The 21,993-nt window shown below is 44.8% G+C and overlaps 1 protein-coding gene across 2 annotated transcripts in view; it reads left to right on the top strand.

Moving 5' to 3' along the window:
* Positions 1–21,993, top strand: part of LOC139056006 (E3 ubiquitin-protein ligase TRIM37-like) — a 62,486-nt gene that overhangs the window by 12,894 nt on the left and 27,599 nt on the right. For both annotated transcript variants that reach the window (XM_070533769.1, XM_070533770.1), the window contains exons 7-9: positions 229–305; positions 5,056–5,233; positions 11,767–11,874. In XM_070533769.1, the coding sequence (XP_070389870.1) occupies positions 229–305; positions 5,056–5,233; positions 11,767–11,874 (363 nt within the window). The remainder of the gene's footprint in view (positions 1–228; positions 306–5,055; positions 5,234–11,766; positions 11,875–21,993) is intronic.

Genomic DNA, 21,993 nt, shown 5'->3' with positions numbered 1-21,993 from the left:
CTACCTGACACTGGGGATACTCTAGTGCAATAGGAACTTGCTTCCTCCTCTTTGGCTTGGGAATGACATTGCACACAGACTGACCTTGTGCTCGTCACTGCGCTCCACGGGCCGATCCATGGAAGGCCTCCTGGTCACTGGGAATCAGGGAAATTGATTGATTCCTATGTGTTCTCAGGGATGGAGGCTTACATCTTTGTTGTCTTGCTTGTTTTTTTCATTCTGCAGGATGGAAATGGTGTTGTGAGGGGAAACTACCTGTCTGTCTTTCTGGAACTCACAGCTGGCCTGCCAGAGACATCCAAGTAAGTCGAGTGATCCGTATACTTCAAAAAACATATTGCTATGCTAAAACTCATTTTATTGGAAGGCTGAATAGAAGATTGGAAAAAGAACTACCTTAATATAATCTCCTTCAATTTGTAGAAAGGAATCGCCAGTGGTGCCTGACAGCTAATGTTACATCCCGAGTACTGCAAGGGAGCCTTCTTGCTCCAGTACTACAGTTAAACCTCGATATAACAAAGTCAGCAAAATTGGCACTTTGATTTGTTATATTGAAATTCGACCTTTTATGGAAATAATTACCATTGCAGGTGGATTTTTGTTTCACGGAAGGAGCCATGATATTTCCAGGATTATTGGGCAATTAGAAAAAAATTGAATCGGAAAAAAAATTATTTTGTTGAATTTGAGAGTTGGCAACAAAAAGTACAGTTTCGCACAGTGCCGATGATATTGATACATGCATCCCATGCATCATACATACGTGCGTCCGATGATTGCTGCGGACGTATTGCCTGAACAAGCAGCAGCTCTGTATCGTCTTTTGGTTTCCTACCATGACATCTTCGACCTCAACAATCGCCAATTGGGCCAGACTTCAATTGTTAAGCATCACATAAAAACTGGTGATGCCAGTCCTATTCATTGCTGGCCATATAGAGTTTCTGCTCCAGAGCGTAAGGTTACTCAAGATGAAATGAACAACATGCTGGCCAAAGGCATTGTTAAACCTTCGTTGAGCCCTTGGGCATGGTGCTTGTTAAAAAGAAAGATGGCACATGGCGTTTCTGCATAGATTATCATAATCTAAACCACATTACCAAGAAAGACGTGTACCCCTTGCCTCGCATTGACGACGCCCTCGATTGTTTTCACGGTGCCAACTACTTTTCATCAATAGACCTTCGATCTGGTTATTGGCAAATTTCTGTGGATGAAAAGGGCCAAGAGAAGGCTGCGTTCGTCACCACTGATGGTTTATATCAATTCAAAGTTATGCCATTCGGTCTATGCAATGCCCCAGCAATGTTTGAACGAATGATGGACTATTTGCTTCATGGGTTCAAATGGTCAACATGCCTTTCCTATCTAGACGACATTCTCGTATTTTTGCCTACATTTGAGACACACCTTGAGCGCTTATCAGCTGTTCTTCAAGTCTTCCACGAGGCTGGGCTCCAACTAAATTCGATTTGTCACTTCGATTGTCGGCGTATTACAGTGCTGGGCCACCTTGTCGATGCTTCCGGTATTCAACCAGACCGGGAGAAAATTCGTGCTGTCATGTCTTTTCCTGTACCTCAGTTGTCAAAGACGTCCAAAGTTTCGCAGCGATTGCCTGGCCACTTACTGATCTTCTAAAGAAGGACTTGCCCTTTACGTGGGGCCCCGCTCAAACTGCTGCAACGAATTCTTCGTCAATTCATTTCCGAAACTTCAGCTTATGCAACCTCCAGTACAATTGTGTGGAAAGACAGCGCACCTGATGCCACGCCATCTAGGCATGTCCACTCTTTGCACCCCAGCAGATTACCCCTAAACTGGGTGCATGGTCAACGTATGTGCTCAGCTGTGCTGACAGCCGTTCGAAGCCATAATTGCTAGAAAGGGCAATGTTTTGCAACCTGCCACCCTCTCCTTCCCCCACCACCGTCCCTGTGTGCTCGATCACGTTACCGCAATCTCGCTCCCCTCCCTTTCCCCTTGCTCGCATGAGAACACTTTCCTCAACAAGCCACCATCCTTCTCAGCTCACCCTCGCATGCTTTCACTCACACCCAAAGCATGCAGTGCGCGAGGAACAGTAAGACCAATCCCCCTTGTACTTTATATGGAACATGATGCTGCTAGCCTCGGTAGTCACTTTGGGTTGCTTTGAGCTCTCAGTTCGAGAGGCGCATTCGCAAGTAGCAGCTTGTAATTCAACCATTTGACCATCTACTTCCACAGAAGTTTCTATATATTGTTTTGGTATTCCTTCACAGCAGCAGTGAAATTTCGTTACAGTAAATGTCTGATTTTTCGGGCTCCCAAGGGTCCACAAGAATGTCTGAAATATTGGGCAGTCAGAAAAAATTAATGCTTACAGAAAACGCACCATATTTGAGGAATCACTCGGATGGAAAGGGTCATGGACAGAGTGTCATACTTGCACACCTCTGCCAATGCATCGTTGAAGTGGCTCTGAAAAGAGCTGTTTATTATAATTTTTTTTTTTTTGTACTGACGTGTGGCATCAGTGTAGCCGGCGCTATATTCAACTGGGTCAACGCTGCCTGTTACTGCTTTAGCAATGGGAAAAAATTGTTGATCTTCATTTGCACGATGTTCTTGTTTTGCTTGCAAGCAATGATGTTTACTTCAATTTCACCCAGGGTCATATCATTACTGTACACTAATGACAGTGTCATCTATGCTCGCTTCAACTCGGAGCTCGTCGTGTGCAGGCACTGGCTGTTAATTCTCAGTGTAGGAGTCATCCGAATCCACCGTCGCTTGACGGACGATTCCATCGTCGGTTAACTTTGCACAGAGTTCAAGACCTTTGTTGGCGTCGGTGAATCCTTCAAGAATTATCCCAGTTGGAATCACAACTCCAGTGGCACGCTGGTTGTCAAACACAGTCCATGGAAGGAGATTGATCACACATGCTGTTGTTCTCTCTGCGTGAGACAGCCGTCTCAATACCAAGTGTGAAGCCTGTGTGGTAAAAAGCAGTTGTGGAGCATCTCTTGTGTAATCGCCTTCCACGAGTCCGCAAACATGCCGGCAGCACACCTAAATCAACGGTGTAACTTTTGCCACTGTCTGAGCACAGCACGATGCACGCATGACCTCTACAGAAGCTTCAGGTTGCGGATCACGCCTTACTCCATTGTAGGATTGCTGTGGTGTTCGGCAGCAGAAATTCCATCGGTATAGCCTTTAGGTCTTTAATGTGACCATACACAGCACAGCTGTCCACAAACAGCAGAACCTTTCGATTCAGCTATTCGAACCTTCTGTCCAACTTGCGAATGTACAGTTGGAATAACTGCTGTGTTATCCAGGCATTCTTGTTGGCATCGTACTAAACAGGTAGGGTTTCTCCCTTAAAGCACTTCACCACCATGCTGCCTACGGTTTTGCCTATTAGTCATTGTCGCCAAATTTTTTAAAGCGTGCTGTTAAAGTGAAACATAGAAGGCGCTATATTTCGGCTAAATGTTTCTGCAATTTTGCTATAATTGTAGGCATTTTGGGACACTATAGTACAAGCTAATGTGACATGAATCATTTACTTTCTTGTTTGTTTTTTTACTTTGGACATTTGCAATAAAGTTGTTAGACATCATGACAAAAGTTTCGGAGGTGAGGTGTCTCGGATATTACGGACTTCGAATAAAATTGATGTATTTTGTTGGATTATCAGGGTCCGCTGTAATGAAAGTCAACTGTACTTGCATGCATGTCACAAGCATCATTTTACCTTAAGTCGGCTGAACGCAAGCCGTCAATAAAGCATTGAAACAGCTCGGTGGTGTTGGACATGCATAGGGACATTAGTAACATATGATCACACAAGGTCAAGAACAGTGCCATTTCGCCAAAACCTAGCCCAGGTACGCTGCGTATCTTTCATTGTTTCCAACTTGTCACCGCAGTGTTGTGAAGGTGGAGGCCTATTGTACGGTTCCGTGCCAGTGCTTACATGTCACACAAATTGCCATCATAATTAGTTTATTTACCAGTAAAGAAGAATACCACACACCGGTATTGTTTGTTCAGATTCTCAAGCTCCTGACGAACTTGCTTGACAATATATGGACCTTCCCCCACCAGCAGGCCGGAGTTGTCTCCACCATGGCATTATATATGCATGGGTTGCATGTGTTTGAACACACGCAGTCAATCAGTTTGTCCTCCCAAATCCGTATCAAGGCCTCCATCAATGTGACAGGCCAAGTGACATGTTTTTGGGAGGATGTTTTGCTGTGAGCCGAGCTGCAGGCATAGGAGCTCTGGGCCACCATTTTGTCACTGATGACTTTGACCGAGGTGGCCAACCTCAGTTTTCAACAACCATGGTTAGCGGAATAACTACGGTTAGCTTTATAGTGTGATTTGATGTAACTGTGGTTACTGCCATCAAACTTAACTGTGGTTAGATTACCCGTGGGACAAGGGTATTAGTTTCTTGTGCAGCACACTGCTAATTGTTTGTTCTTTGCGCACCTGAAAAATCTTGCCCGTCCATGCCACCACAGTGCTGCATAATTTTTGAACTTTTTAAACTTTTAGCTGTGTGTCAGGGGCAGCTGAAGCCATGCACTGCTCTTTCTTTTTAGCTTGAGGTAACCAGCATTTATCATTAAACGAATTCACAAGATTTTTCCTGCATAAGAATGTGTAGAGGCCTGTCTGGACTTCCGAATGTGGCTCCACGAGGTGGTATTGAACCAACTGTAGTGGAGTTCTATTGTAGCTATGTATCGCTAGGCACACAGCTTAAGGTGGCCATGATAGTTGCTTAACATGTGTAAAATTAAAACATAGTGCAATGTGCTGCTGCCTAAATAGGATCACACAAATGTTTGATATATGTGCAGGATGTCCAGATAGTAACCAAGGAGAGAATAATTGTATGGCGACAGCACTACTGGCACGAGGTCTGCAGTCTCAAAACTTGAAAAAGAGCTGAAGTCGGGTTTGTCAGTGCAGCAGTTTCTTGTTGGCTGGTGAAGTTGATGGAAGTGCGGCACACTCCCCCTTCCTTGTTGTGCCCTGTAGGTACGAGTACCGTGTGGAGATGAGCCACCAGGGAGGTGACCCCAGCAAGAACATAGTGCGCGAGTTTGCCTCGGACTTTGAGGTGGGCGAGTGCTGGGGCTACAACCGCTTCTTCCGCCTCGACCTCCTCGCCTCTGAGGGCTACCTCAGTGGGGACACCCTTCTTCTGCGCTTTGAGGTGTGTGCTTCACTTTCTTCAGCGAAAATGGCTGGTGACGGTTTCCACTAGTTCCAGTGAGCATGTATGGTGAAACCTTGTTAATACGTACCCGCTTAAGACATACTAATGGTTAAAACGTATTTGCGACGAATCCCCAACCCAGTCTCCAGAGAGCCTGATCTATTGGCTGGCAGCTTAAGCTGTAGTGGCTTGCCGTATGACTACCAGTTACTTTGATTCATGGTGTGGCTTATGCCATGCTGTGCCACAAAAGTTTTGCGTTTTTGGAAAGTGTGGAGATTGGTGTACCAATTGTTCTGGTCTTGGCACAAGTACAGTGATGCCTATGCATGGAAATGCTAGGAAATGCATAAAGCCATGGTGGCGGCCTCAGCAAAGAATATAACCACTGATGGGTGTGCCAGCATGACTTATCGCCACCAACCCTATCTCAGTAAGCATATTTAGCTATCTACTTGACAACGCATCTGCAGTAGTGCATAGCACCATTGTAAGCACACTGCATGCTTTTAAAGGGACTGACTACCAACCCTTAAAGACCAAGTTTTTATGGCACAAGGGAAAGCTAATCTGGGGAAGCGTTTATACATGCAGCGGTCACTTCGAAAAGTGTGTGGAAATTTTGTAAGCAGAATTTTTGATCAGAGCAAAATAGACTCAGTGGAACTAAAGGGACCCTGAAACGACTTTGACGATCTTCTACAAACGTACTGAGTCATTAGAGTAGGTCCTTCTGATCATTAATTGGCGCATCTAAGTGCTCCGCATAAAGTGTGTAATTTATTATAAGGTTTTAAAAATGTACATCGCTGCCGATCGCAGCACACTGCTCAGCGGAATTTTCAGCTGCCCCTCCCCATATGACATCACCCAGTTCACGTCAGTAGGGTGAGCTATACGATTGGCTGCCCAGGGCGCGTCATTGATAATTTTTCCACCTTTATGGTGAACAAATGATGTTCGTAATAGTTGGAATGTTAGTTAATTTGTTTCTATAAAAAGAAAGTAACAGAAGGAGAATGCACTAGAACAATTTCTCACTACACTTAAGCACTTCCAGCACACAGCAAGCGTCGTCTGCTTGTGTTACAACGTGCTCCTTCTTGATGAGAGCTCCGCGGTCAGTGTCAATCTGTCTTTTTGTGAGCACCATGAATCGCCTTTGTTGCATTGTGGGCTGCAAGCATAGCGACCAGCAATATGTCAAGCTGCGACATTGTGTCCTTCTGCAAGGCAGCAGACGAGCGGAGTGGCTGCAGCGTATCTGACTGTTGCTATCCGATCGGCGCCAGAATTTGCGCATTTGCGGCCGTCCCTTTACACCAGAGGATTATTGCCACAATAACATTTCGCGACTCTGGTATTCGGGTAAACGCAAGCGAGAGAGGGGGCCTGGCCGTTTGACCATGCCATTTCGTGGGATGAGCAGAAGCGCAAACGTCAATGATCTGCACTGTGCAGCCACCTGGTGGCACAGAGTTCAACCAAACACAATAGCAGTAACGAAGTGTATTCTTCTTTGCTGTTGGCGTAAATTTTTCGCAGGAGCATAATCATTATCGTACTGTTTTGTAAATGTTTGAAATGTTTTACACTTGGTTAGAGCAATATTAGCTCTTTGTTTGGCTGGTTAAGCTCTGCGTGAAGAGCTGGATGGATCGTGCAGACCGATCAGGACGCTCACGTATGTTTACGCTAAAGTTGCTTTATCAGCTTGAGTTTATGCCTCCAACCATGTGTCGAAAGGCCCAGTCCGCCTGTGGTTACCGGAATACCAGGCACGTTCAGCGCTGCGACAGTATGCTCGCAATGCACGCTGCTTTGACAGTTCACGCTTGAGGTCGACCGCCAAGGAGCTGCCGGAGAAGTTGGAGAGGCTTCGTGCCGTGCACTCCTAGAGAACCGGAAGTAGACGACACAACATGCCATCATGATGCAGAGCCAGTGAAGGTGGAGCTTAGCCCCGACCGCTCGGCGAACGAGTTGAGGAGAAAATGCATGGCTATTGGGGAGGGTCACTTGTAATTGTCCGTAGCTCGCTTAATATGAGTTGCTTCACACAAATTGTGGTGTGAATTATTAACTTTAGCTGTACCCTACGCGTCTGCAAATTTTGTCCAAACCGTTTCAGGGGCTCTTTAAAATACTTGTTTTGAAAACATGCTGTGCACAGCAACTTCCATGATCCAGTGCAGAGCAGTTTGTTTACCACTGGCAAATTTATAGTACATTTGACTGGTCACTTTCGAGCACTCGAATGATGTTGTCATGTGGTTTACATTTGACTAATCAAAATTGAGCACTCGGAATTCATTCGCTTAGTTTATTTGGAGTGCTCGAAGGTACCGTATTTACTCGCATAATGATCGCACTTTTTTGTCAGAAAAAACTGACGCAAATTCAGGGGTGCGATCGTTGTGCGAGTTAAATTCCCCCCCCCCCCCCAAATTTTTTTTCTTCCCGCGTTTGCTGCGGGGTGCGGGTGCGGGACACCAAAACAAAAATGGCGGCTGGCGGAGCAAGCCGAACGCACCGAACGCAATTTTTTTTCTTCTCGTGAGTACATTACGTGGATTGAAACAGCTTCTTCCGTATCAGTAATGAATAATATCGTTAATATTGGCGAGTTTGCGGCAGTAACGTAGCCACGTCCACTTTGAGGGGGCAGAAACAGATGGGCGCGCTTAGCTGCCAGTGACATAGGAACACATGGCGGGCATGCTGCGGAAACTGCGGCATCTGTCTTCACTACTATCCTGATACCACACGTCTGCTGTAAGGGTGGGTGAATATTTTAGCTGTGTTACAAGCGTTGGCGTATCAATAAGGTACACTTTTAACATATTAGTGTAAACATGGCTACTATCATTGCCGCTTGCGATTTGTTGCGTGCCCACGAATGCAGGTGAAAAGAATCAAAAGGCGCCTTTTTTTTGTTGTTGTTGACCACAACCATTATAAAGCCTACACATAATAAAGGAAAGTTTGGTTGTACCTCTTTTTGTCATGGAAGTGCAGAAAGTGATGAAAGTAATGAAATGAGGCATCTACTTAAGAATGTTTAGTGCGTGCTGACCGCTTGGTTTGTCTTGAAGAGTTGTTCGCGTAGCATTCGACAGATGGTAAGCGCGATCAATATTAGCTAGGCTTGACACACGACATATTGCTGCGGCAAGTTTGGGGTGCGATCATTACACGGCAAATAAAAAAAAATCTAATTTTGACGACAAAATTCAGGGGTGCGATCATTACGCGAGTGGGATCATTATGAGAGTAAATACGGTACTCCCACCTTCGACCTCAGCCACCCTAACCTGGGAGCGCATCCAAGATCCAACAAACTCGATCATGTGGCTACTTTGATTGCTTTGGAAAGCTAGCTAGCTAGCACGTTAGTTAGCTAGCAGTTAGTTAGCAGTAGTTAGTTAGCTAGCTAGCTAGTTAGTTAGTTAGCTAGCAAGCTAGCTAGTTTAGAAATTAGCTAGCACGTTCAGATGGGACAGGCTTTTTGCCTATAATCTTGAGAGGGCTTTGCATTGATACAAAACAAGTCAGCATGCGGTAGGAATTAGTCAAATGGGGTTGGGGGGTACCATCAGACTTGTGAAATCTGAGTGCCCGATCGAATGCTCAGGTGATTGCTTTAGGTTGAACAGCTGAATTCGGCAGAAGTAATCTAAGTATTTTAAGACATTGTTTACCACTCTGCGGACACACCTTTTGCTCATGTCAGGACCAGCTAGACATCAGTGGTGCCAACTTATGTTACTAAGCCTACTAAAGGCAAAAAAACTCTTAATTTCAACAACTTGATAACCAGTGCAAGCTAGTCTTAAGAGGGCATAGAGAGCTGAAAATGAACTTCTGAACTGTTGCACATATATTTATAAAAAATTATAGGTTTACGTATCTTCTTGTTTGAAGTACTACTTGTAAACTCATTAATATAGTTTGAATAGAAAAGACGTTATGGCTGTCATATGAACCAATAAGGCATGCCACCTTAGGAAAACCATCATTTCAGAAATAATGAAGGCACACTGATTGTTTTTGTTAGACACATTTAGGGTGTTATGGTGCAGTCTAAGGCCAGTTGCACGTTTTTCATTACATTTCTGTAACAATGTCATCACTTTGAGGCTAAGCTTCAATTTTTTTCATTGTCATTATGTGTCAGATCTGTATTAATCTTTTGTGTTAATAAAAATTTCGAATCATAAAAAGTACCTCATCTTGTTCCTGACAGTATTTAAGCTCAGAAACTACTTTGAAAGCAGGTTTCGGTGAAGCAGTTTGAAATTGTAGTTTTCCTATAAGTTTTGTTTAGCCAAAAAGTGCAAACTGAGAAAAAAGAGCTAAACGATTTCAGAACATGCTATGTTATTTTAAAACTAAAATTAAGTACTCAACGTGCCCTGCTGCATACGTATGACCCTCCTCTTTAATTCGAACCTTCTCTGTGGCAATTGCTTCAAGTTGTCATTGCTTTTTTTTTTTTTACTTTTAGAAAAGTTCAGCACCCTTGTCTGCACTTGTAGACAAGGGCGCTGCAATGGGTGAATCAGGAGGCACAACATATATATGTTTTATTAATGCAAAAGCATGAAAAGGCTCATTGAGTGAAAAATCCATCGTCTGTAGCAGCGAAATGTCGCCTAAAGTGAGGGTAGGGAATGGCCGTGAAGCCACGTCACCAGCGTGTTTTGAGAGAGCAGATACAGTGCTGCGACACTGTGGGACAACGCGGGTTGTTGTTGGGAGAGGCAGTCCTGGGACGTTCGCGTGTGGTGCCGCCATCTCACTCTACAAAGCAGGCATGCAGTCCACATTTATCCCTCTCTTACCCTCACTGGGCTTAGATGCTGCGCGTACCTGCCAGCCTTAGTGGACACCGTTGCTTGCTGGCTTGGGCAGCACATACCGCTACGGTGCATTACTCGCAGTGCAAAACTCTAGGGCGTTCAGTTGGACATCAATGCTTTTGCATTCACAACTCATAAGAAGTGCTCAGGTGTCCTCGGATCTTTTAAGCATGGTTTTCTAGATAAGTGTGCTATGGTTAAAAAGAGAATTTAGAATAAAGGCTAGTGCGAAAGATGGAGTTCATTGCAACTGCAACAATGTTTTCGATCATCACGAATCAGGACAAGAGAGTGTCGCGTCCAAAGCAAGCAGAAAGAACATGCCCGATTTCGTTGCAGATGGCACACTAACAAATCGCGAGCATTCGGAGCATATTATTTCAGTGCTTATTTGTCACTTATTGACTACGCGGGAGACTCCACTCACCTTTCATGCGCTTGGCCGAGAATTGCGTCAATTTTGCATATTCACGAGCGTGTCTGCCAAAGGCACAAGCGACGTGCAGTCAGCTTGCCTGTAAAATGACCAATGAGTTAAATGAACACGCTGTCATGCTCCATTAGATTTATTCATCAGCTGAGCAAGGGTAGTGTTCCACCTTAACCTCGCTCCTAAGCGTCATTCAAAATGGTGAGAAGTGGTACTATCAAAGCACCCCTTGTGTGAGCGCCTTGGTCTTCCTATCCAGCCGTGTCATCATTAATGCACTACTTCCGTCGAATAAACTCAAAACAAATGACGGGGGCTACACAGTTATTAGGGTGGCTAGCACAGGCTCACACAGGCATAAACAAGTGCATGGCCATTATGCATAAAAAGCCTGAGATCGAGAGTAGTACACTATCTCTTTTTTAAAGCATAACACATTTTATTAGCTTATGACATTTAACAGCCTCAAAAAAGGTGGTTTAAAATTACTATCAAATCTGCGTTCAATATCAGTTTATGTGTCTTTTAAGCATTGCTACTGAGGCTACAGAGTTCAGCGCAGCGATGTGAGTTCGCCGAACATACTTGTCGCTGAATGCATTTTGCAGCGAGTGACACTAAGTGTTCCCATGTTACAACCTGCGAATGACACTAGTGGCTAAGTAAGGGCACTTAATATAACGCTAAACTTGCCCAAATGACAAGGGTATTATAACATGCTGATTACTCGCCTTGAGATAGAGGTTTGCCATGCAATCTTTATAGCATGCACGACGCTTCTCTGCATCACTGCTACTGCACACCTGTACTGTTTATTTTGAACTCGACATTTTTGACAATTTTTTGGTATCTACTTGGTTTACATTAGAGGAAGTTGTGTAATGTCGATTGCGCAAACATTTCCTTGTAATTGGGCAGCTTTAGCAGAGCATTCGTGGTCTGTTCTAATCAGACTGGTGCTTGCTAATAAGTTGCACACAGCTGCTCACTGAGAGCCCTAGTGTACGTGGGCACTGTACCACACACTCCCGCTGAATGGTTCTAGGAGATGCTCGTGTGTCTGTTAGATTGGGAGAGATTCCTTAAAAAAAAAAAAAGTGGATGCAATTCTCTGCAGCCAGCTGAGCGCGTGAAATTTGAGTGGAGCGTAAGCGACGCCCTGCTAATGCTGTCTGTTGCATAGAGACGCTATAGGAGTGGTGGCTTTCTAGTCACAGTGTCTTCCGTGTGTTGTGTAGGTGCGGCCGCCCACCTTCTTCCACAAGTGCCGGGACCAGCAGTGGTACCTGGCACAGCTGCAGGCGCAGCAGGCCCAGCTGTTGCAGCAGGTGCAGCAGCTCAAGGAGGTGTGTGTGTTCTCCCTGGCACTTGTGTCGTCGAGTGTGCTAAGATGCTGGCACACTTCTGTTCGCTTTAGAGTCAAGCCTGGTCAGGCCCACTTTGAGAGGAGAACACTGTGGAACTAGTGCTGGACGATTGGTCGCTAAACTTCCCATTCGGCTACCAATTGTGATTACTGGTCAAAGTCGTGTGGGTGAAAATAAGTTGAGCCTTTTGTGCATTTGTATGAGGATGGCTTGCACATTCATGCTATCCGTCTTGCATGAGCTGCTTGTTGGATGGGGTTCTCATCATTAATCACTGTGAGTGCCTGCACGTACTACTACTACTACTACTACTACTACTACTACTACTACTACTACTACTACTACTACTACTACTACTAACAAAAACAATGATGATGATGATGATGACAATGATGGAATTTTATTTAATTTAGTTTCACATAAATGTTTACAAGGTTTACATAAAGATGTTTGAACCTATAGTCAAAGGCTAGTCTGAGGCCCAATCCAATAATGTGACAGGGAATCAGTAGTAGGCAGAAATAAGGGCAGATGTATTTACAAAATATATATGGGGTGAAGCTACAACCAAAGGGCTTAATTGAGCAGCTTATAAAATGTGCTGGAATGGCCTGTAACATGTGAACTCCACTGACTGGAAGGCCGTCTTGGCACTCTGGGAAGGGAAGGGTTGTTTCCAGAGAAGTGGGGTTTTAGACGGAGGACTTGTACGACATCCCTAGAGGGCATGGAAGATGGTGAGCTACTGTCCAATGGGGCGATCTCATATGTGGTCTGGAGGAGTGAGAGAGAAGCTTTAAAGACAGACCAACGGGGTGGCAAGTCCTACGAAGGAGGCCCGGAGAGACGTAAACAGTTCTGCGATGGCTATTGTTGCGGGCATTTGAATCGGCTGTGAGCATAAGTCGGTGAACTCGCTCACAATGACTGGTGAGTCTGTCTCAGAGAGTCCGAGTGAATTCTAGGGGCGTGAGTCTGAGTGACTTAAGGGGGCCAAGTGGGTGGGAATTTGAGTCTCAGTGAGTCAAGGTGAGTCCGAGGGGGCACAAGTTTAGTCACAGTGAGTCGAGCTTAGTTGAGGTGAGTCTGAGTATATGCGACTTGGATCTTGAGTGAGTCGGAGTAAATTGTGGATAGCATGGGTCTGTGTGAGATTAAGTACATCTGAATTGCAGTCATTCCACATGTTTTTCAGTTCACAAGACATGGGAGGATGATTGCGCATAATCTTGAGTTAATCTGTGTTTGTATCCAGGAGTGGTGTTTGTGTTTGTTGGAAAGAATGAGCTTACGTGTGGGCATGCAAGCAGTGGACTATGTCCAATATATCACAATGTTGAAATGTAAGGTGCCAGAATGGGCTATTCTACTTTTGTGAAATATGAGCTTTAGCTAAGATTATAGTTACTTAGCTAGTTGCCATTGAGTGTGCTTTCTATACACCTTTGTCCAGCCCCTGGGGTATAGTTGTAAGCAGGCGTCCTCCTCATGAGTCGTACACCAAATCACTCATGCTTATTTCACGAGTGCGAGTGCAAACAAAAACAGGAGTGAAGTGGCGGATAAATGGACACCAGTATAAATATGAGTGACTTTTGGTGAGTGTTAATTGGTGTGAGCCTCACAGAGTGCACGTGAGTGTGAACACAAGGGATTGTCACTGAGTGGACGTGAGTGTGAGTGCTAGCTAGTGCCGGTGAGTGCGTGTGTTCACATTATAAATTAGCAATGTGCGAATACCGAATAGTAGATTTTTAATCGAATATTGGATCAAATCAAGAAAAGAAAAGCTGAATATTGAATTGAATATCAGTAATTGTTTCACAGAATTTAATGTTTACAAACATTGGGCAAGAAAATAGGGTGCTTCACATGCTCGGAAGTCTCCTAGCATAGCATAACAAGAATCTTGCAAGCTATCAGTAACGTAAGTACATAAAAATCAAGACGTAGAGTATAGTCTATTTCTATTAAAATTTAACGCGAACATCAAATTAATATGTCAGCAATGATTACAGCTCAGTTCTGGTATATGAAGGTCTGCAAAATATATATTTTTATTACTAGCATTTCTGTTGAATAGAATCAACTGCTTCTTTCCCTCTGAAACTAAGGAATTAGTGACGCTCCGTTGTGCTTAATACCAGTGAGCTTCTCAGTGGACCTGTGTTTCGTTGCAATCTTATTTATTGTGTAGAAAGTTTTGCTTCCCAGTTTTCTTCCGGAATGTAGAAGGGCTAGCCGGCCGAACTTTGCGGCAGGTGGGTTATCATCGGGGCAGTCTAGATTCTACAATCTGCATGGTCACAGCATGTTCACGCGACACAACCCCCCCCCCCCCTCTCCTCCTACTCCACCTGTTCATCCTGCCATCTGCGCCACTGCATGCTACCAGTTCATGACACTTTTGTGTCTGCCGTGTAAATCCAAGGCTAGTTTTGTGGCAAGTTTTTCGAAGATACAAGAAAAGAAGATTGATGTGCGTCTACAAACAGCGTCGGTAACAGGAGACCGCCATTCCGTGTGTCGAAAATGTGGTGGCTGTGAACAACTTTGTTGCCACCCTGCACACTCGCTTTCGTTTATGAGGAGGTTTGTTAGCTTCCCAAGTACTGTGTGACTGTTACAAATATGTGTCGATTCGGCACCAAACTGTAACTTTATTTGATGAAGCAGTGCTGATCAGGCATTCGCCTGGTCAGTGTGGCTGTGACTAAAATTCGCCACTGGCCGATGTGTTAACGGGCTGCAAGCTGCCGCGGAATGCTTGCTGCCAGTATGTTTATGTCGGTGGCTCATCATGTGATTGGTCCCACGGTTATGCATGTAGGTTAAATTGATGGCTGTTGAAGCAGTCTGAAGTTATTTGCCGCATATCCGACACGATTTATGTGCATATCGGCGGGTAATCGGCCTGATTTTTGCACTTAACGAAATACACGCTGCTTATTTGTGGTGCCCTCTGTCCATGTTGCATCATTTCGTTCGATCCTGTCTACTCAGGTAAACCTTGTGTCAACAAAGGCGGCCCCGACTGATTATCAGTAAGCATTAAGCAAATTATCAGTAAGCATCAAGAACAACATTTAGCACAAATTTGATAATTTCTTAGTTGCCACACAACATTTATGACACTAAAATTTCTCTGCCTTGTTCCACTAAAAGCACATTTTATTAAGCCAAATGGTAATCAAATGCCTTTCCAAAGCATGACAGTATGCACAATATATTGCAGTTCTGCATGGATGGAGCATCGTCAGGAAGTAAGGCTTCTTCTAACTACATAGTGTAAGCGAAACAAGCAGTGGCCACTTATACAACCAGAACAGAACAGAACAGAACAGCCAACGAGGAGGAGTAACAGCACTGAAAAACAAGTGTTTGAAGTGAAGGTGGGAAGTAACCCAATAGTAACCAAGTATCAACAACCAAAAATAGTGCCGATGGACGACCGACGGAAGCCAACCTCTGCCCTTGGGTCTGATTTGGCCGTTGCTAGCTGCGGCGGCCAAAAGCATTACCGTATTTACTCGCATAATGATCGCACTTTTTTCGCCAGAAAAATTGACGCAAATTCAGGGGTGCGATCATTACGCGGGTTAAATTTCCCACGAAAAAAAAAATTTTTTTTTCGTCCCGCGTTTGCTGCGGGATGCGGGTGCGGGACACCAAAACAAAAATGGCGGCCGGCGGAGCAAGCCGAACGCGCCAAACGCGATTTTTTTTTCTTCTCGTGAGTACATTACGTGCATTGAAACAGTTTCTTCCGTATCAGTGATGAATAATATCGTTAATATCGGCAAGTTTGCGGCAATAACGTAGCCATGTCCACTTTGAGGGGACAGAAACAGACGGGCGCACTTAGCTGCCAGTGACAGAAATGCATGGCCGGTGTGCTGCGGAAACTGCGGCACCGGTTTCACTACTCTCCTAACACGGCACGTTTCCGCTAAGGGTGGGCGAATATCTTAGCCGTGTTACAAGCGTCGGCGTATGAATAGGGTACACATTTAACGTATCCGTGTAAACGTGGCTACTATTATTGCCGCGCGCGATTTGTTGCGTGCTGACGAGGGCAGATGAAAAGAATCGAAAGGCGCATCTTTTGTTTTTGTTGACCACAACGATTATAAAGCCTACCCATAATAAAGACAAGTTTGGTGGTACCTCTTTTTGTCATGGAAGTGCGTAAAGTGATGAAAGTAATGAAATGAGGCATCCACTTAAGAATGTTTGGTGCGTGCAGGCGAGTCGTTCGCGTAGCATTCGACAGATGGTAAGCGCGATCATAGTTAGCTAGACTTGGAACACCACATATCGCTGCGGCAAGTTCGGGGTGCGATCATTACACGAGAAATAAAAAAAATCGAATTTTGACTACAAAATTCAGGGGTGCGATCATTACGCGAGTGCGATCATTATGCGAGTAAATACGGTAGTCACTTTTTCGCTCCATGGAGGTTGGCGTGTATGCACAACTTATTCGCCGTTGAGGTTTCATTTTCTTATTATATACATTATTTCGTTATATCCTGTTTAGTTATAAAGAGCTTTGAGTTTACATGTAGAGCTGATTCTGAATCGAACACTGTGTATATTTTTAACGCATAAGCATTCTTTGGCAAGTACGCCAGCAAAATCTGTTCGTCCAGTGATGCCTTAAATAGCAAAAATAAATGCATAATTGGTCAAGTAAACACATGTAATTGCTATAATAGTGTAATAGTGGATGATTCTTAGCGTTAGAGAAAAAAAAAGAGCATCTGACCAGAATTGAAACCATGGACCGTAGAGTATGTAAGCATTCTTTAGCGAGTACCCCGGCAAAATTTGTTTGTTCCGTGATGCTTTATATATGCAAAATAAATGCACAATTGGTCATGTTCATGTAATCATGTCATGTAATTGTTATAATAGTGTAATAGTAGTGATTGGTAGCAATGGGTAGGCATGGTCAGGATGGCCGAGCAGTCCAATGGGTAGACATTCACAAGCTAAATAAGTAAGCAAAAGCAGAGTAGCAGCTGAGCCGATAAATGCTTACGCATTAGTGGACAAATCTCAGAATTTCTGTAGCATGTTTAGTAAGCAGCTCATTCTGAGTCAGGTTGAGTTATAAACCTGCAAGTCTGAATGAACGATTCTGTGAATTTGGACGAGTGTCAGCCATGATCTCGCAAGTCTGAGTAAATGATTCTGAGTGAGCCCGAGTTAGTGCAGTCCGTGAGTCTGCGAGTCTTGAGTGAGCCTGCACTGTTATGGTTCTAGTTACCGTATCTACTCGAATCTAGGCCGACCCCAATTCTAAGCCGATCCCCGAATGTCTGAAGCCAAAAAAAAAATTAAAAAACTTACCTCGAATGTAGGCCAAACGAAAAGCGAGGGCAGAATTCACAAAATGAAAACAGCATTTATTTAATATGAACATGCCAAGCTCACTCTAGGTCATTATCGCTGCTAGCCTCGTACGCTTGCGGACGCGCAAGCTCACGTCCATGCTCCCATGCATGCGTAGACAGCGCTGCACGGTTCGTACGCGTTGAAATGCAGCGCGATCTTGGCGAACAACTCTCTGTTATCGCGCGCTTATCTTCCTTATCGCTGTCATGTCGTTGCGGCAAACGCAAAAAGCGTCTTCCTTTGTCGAAGACCCGCTCAGCTTGAACGTTTGACGATGCCTCTGCGGCTAGCACAACTGTTCAACTGAAAGCGGCACTGCAGTGGCATCGCCTGTATGGTGCCATTACCATAACACTGCGCCGCATGCCAATACGACACAGGTCAAGATCGCTCGTGTACTTCAGTTGGCTACTGGCGCGGCTAGTAGCGGCTGCGATACTGACTTTTCTAAATGGCGTTAGCTATGCACCATATTTATTATTTTCAATTAAAAACTGGCGCATTTTTAAAATGTTCGAATCTAAGCCGACCCTAGAGTTTGGCTAATGATTATTTGAAAAAGAAACTATCGGCCTAGATTCGAATAAATACAGTAGTTTGAGTGCAAGTGAGTCCTGGTCTGCTTTTGATGTGTTCGAGTCTGAGTGAGCATGGCTAGGTGTAATTTTTGGTGAGTCTGAGTCCCGATTCAGCCTTGCTGAGTCTGGTCTACAGGAGTCTGAATGAGCCCTGATGAGTCTGATTTTTGGCAAGCCTTATTCCCAGTGAGCCTTAAGCTAAATGTATATTTTTTTAGTGGGTCTGGGTGAGTGCTCTTTATTTTGCTCACCTATAGCTGCGAGGCTGTAGCGGTTCAGTGCAATCCGAAGGCAATGATGGCAGCATCTTGAGTGTACTGTATAGGAGCATGCATAGCTTGGGAAAGTAGGGTCTTGAAGGGAAATGTGGGGTGGTAATGGAAGGAATAGCCGGCAGTGTCTGGATGGGATGAATTGTAGCCAAATGTCACATAAGGCCAAGTGCTGTCACAATTATGGTGATCTGTAGAAATGGATCGCATCATGGTAAGCGTGTGGTTAAAGGGGTCCTGAATGGGCTTGGTGAAAAAACAGTTCACGGGTAGCATACGCTGCTGTGAATGTCTCAGCCATATTTTGCAATCGTGCATGGTGCATGGAGCTCAAAAGTGGAGCATGCAGTCACTTTTTTTCTCAAATGCTCTTTCAACAGAAGCCTGCTCCTCACTCTTTTCTGGACCCTTTATTTTGTAATATAGCAGATTACCATATGGGGCTGCTATTGGCCAATAGCTGACATGAATCAAGAAGGGTGTTTGGATCAGTGTGCTTCTTCGTACTGTTACTGTGTACATTTATTGACCCAGTTTAATAAACAGGCTGAAGTAAGCGAAGATCTGCTTTAGAATTTTCATATTACTTATGTACTTCGGGAACAAGCCGCCTGTCTGCGCACATTTGGCTACGGCTGCCCAGGTAGGAATTAAACTTTTGCCACCCTGCTTATCGGTGTCGCAGCTGTTGGGTCTTGCTAATTTCAATAAGTTGTGAACACTGAACTAGCCTGAACTTAAAGTCAGACCACACGCACGCTTGCCAACGTGCACTCATTTCTAGCTATTCCTGGTTAGACACCGTGGCAGACTCCACTTTGTATTGAGCTTTTGACTTCAAAATGTGCAAGTTGAATGTAGCTACTATCTGTCAGTCAAGCTGGTGCAGGACAAAGCTGGTCAGCACCACGTAGCACAGCCAGACTGGAGCAGATGAGCATGAGTGCATACTCTAGCTCTGTTTTCACAAAGCAAACGCTGCGCATACGCACTACATTTTCATGCGGCTGCGGTCTGCTACGTAGTGTAGATACCATGGCCATCGTGGGGTGCTGCAACGAGTTTGCCAACTGAGCGCACTGCGGCTCACTGAAGACAACCGTGGTTGGCGCATCGTAAGCACGAAAACCGAAAGTGGTAGTGTCTATGTGAACATCCAAAATCGTATTTGAACTGCGTGCCATGGTGACGTTTAGTAGGAGGAGTGTTGCGGGCACTCCCCGCTCCACAGTAGCCTTCACAGTGCAAGTCATTGAAAAAGGAGCAAAAGCACCGAGTAGGGAAGCTTAATTGCCAATAACTCCACTTCTGCTGAACGCATTGAAGTACTTTTTTTGGCAAAGTATCTCTGACATAGTCTATTTTAACTTCAAATTCTCGCCCCTTTAAAGCACTCAGTAAATCCATTTGCCTGCAGGTAGTAGTTGGTGATTAATTTGCGACATGTCGAACACAAAGAATTTACAGTAGAACCTCATTCATATGTTTTGAGAAAAAGCGTACTAATCGAGAAAACAGACAACCCGAAATAACTATAAAATTTGACAGGCTCAATTGCAGTTGACATTTGCGTAATGCGAAGTGTTGCACATGTCATTGCACACGAGGCACGAGATGCCGATGCATATTGAGCTGGTCGGCCTTCCGCGGCTGAACAGACATTTCTTTCTTCTCCTATGGCGTTGTGTTTTAAGGTGGTAATGGGAAACCAAAACAAAATTGAGTTAGTGGGTGACAGCGGATGCCACTGAAGTAAAACATGGCACTCACAGCAGCGAACGGCTGCGTGGTTGGATTATCACTTACCAAAAGCGTGCAGTATGCTACCCATGGCACTATGCCCTGCGCTCTGTGAAGGTGCTTATCGCAATAGGTTTGCCGACTATAGCTGTGAATGCGGCATGCGACAACTTGGGAGGAGATTTGCTGGTACCAGAATAAGAAACTGAGTGCGCGCTGGCGTTTCCCGTGAGATGGGCGTGCGAGTATTGTGAGGCCGCCATGATGGGCGGCTATGTACTATTCTTGATTGCGGGTGTTTCGTGCATTTTCTTGTTTAGATGGGATCTAGCGGCTAGAAAACATATAATACGATCGCAGCTTGGCGATGTACTGAACATTGGTGCCGTAAAATTGTGTTTTCTGGGAACGTATGAACCGATAAATGTTTTGTGTTCTCGACCGCAAATGTTCGCACTGGTAAACGGTACGTAAGGGGGTTCTACTGTAGTTGATGACTTTTGAAAGAACGGAGTGACTGCAATCGGTCAGCAGTTGCCACAGAGCACCGTGGGGAAGGGGGTGGGATGATGTTGAGAAGCAGAAAGGCTATGATGTCAGTGGCACAGCCAGTCGGCAGTGCCCGTGTGATGGCATGTCATGTCATGTAGTCATAGTTACAGCGATCTACTTGCCCACCGAAAAAGATGTCGGAAATGGTCCAAGGAGATTTCAGGCTGATTTGCTTTGTGGATTTGATGAGCGATGACGAATGTCTGGCCCAAAGGCTGGTAATCAGTTTCAAAGATGTCGAGATTGGACATCAACACAGATATTGGCAGCCTATTGCTGGGAGGAGGTCAGGTGTGATCATTTTGTCAAAATTACCATCGTCTGAACTGTGTAGTGTGTAGGCTGTAGTAGAGCATGAAAAATTGTCAGCAATAGATGCAGAAGTGGCGCACTCATTGATAGGAGACGTTGACTAAAGCCATGTCTTCAGGGTTAAGTTGCATGTACGAGCTGTTATTGGTAATGGTGAGAAGATTTTCGGGATGGAAATATGTTTGGTCAACGGAACATCATTTGCAATCAACATATAATTGCCATCAAGAATAGAGAGAAAGGGCATTAAGTTCACAATTACAGGTCTAGTGGCAGACAAACATAATTGACAAAGGCTGAATTGTAGCTGGAGCATCAAGGTAGGACAAGCTGTAGTGCACCTGTTCAACAACCGATAAAGTTGCAATGGGCTGATAGAAAGTCCATGCCAAGGATGAGTTCATAGGAGCACTGGTCGGGCATTGCGAGTAACAGCTGTGAAGCAGGCGACGATGTATATATTCTGGGCACATCCCAAGAACAGGAAACTCTCCATCATCACCAAACCAGAGTAGTGGTAAAGCAAGGACCTTCTTAAGGTGACAACAAAGCTCTCAATGCATCATCGATATGTGGGGCCCCAAGCCAAAGAGGCCAATGAAAACACTCTTTCCATTGTACCGTCAATTAGGTTACGTCTAGTCAGCACAGTGGTCAAAAGATTTTGTGAGCATGTTTTCAATGCACCATCACCTCTGAGAACTGCATCATATAATTGTCCGAAGGCACGCATCCAATCGGCAACGGCAGGTGGCAGAATTGGGGTAAGCTAGGTAATGGGCGACGAGGCAGCAGTGAACAGAACTGGTGTGGGTGGCTCGCATCGAAATTGAAAACTGCTGGGATTGCTCCCTGGGCAATGGCTATGAGCGTAGGGCACGTGAGGAAACTAAGACCGCTGAACAATGCCTTTATGGTTATCTTTTGCTCCGTGGTGGTTGTAGATGCAATCTTGTCGAGCATAGCTTGCTCATGTGCTCTTACCTTAGTTACTTCCTCTTCACTTACGACAGCCGTGTTCAATTCTTACGCAAGTGTAACTGGCATGTGGATATGCGTGATCCGGCAGAGCAGTTGAGGCATCGACATTCGGCAGTATGATTTCAGCAGCGAGCTGCTGGGTATCCTTGCCGACTGCGACGACAGAATTGCTTTTGGAAGTTTATTGCATCTTGCATGTTTCCGCCCACAATGATTCACGAAACGAAACTTTTTTGGAAGCTTCAGCATATCCAGCGTCACAG

This window comes from Dermacentor albipictus, chromosome 2 (genome assembly GCF_038994185.2).
Source record: "Dermacentor albipictus isolate Rhodes 1998 colony chromosome 2, USDA_Dalb.pri_finalv2, whole genome shotgun sequence".
Lineage (NCBI taxonomy): Eukaryota > Metazoa > Arthropoda > Arachnida > Ixodida > Ixodidae > Dermacentor > Dermacentor albipictus.
Note: the sequence above shows the minus strand (reverse complement) of the source record. Positions and strands in the feature narration are given on the sequence as shown.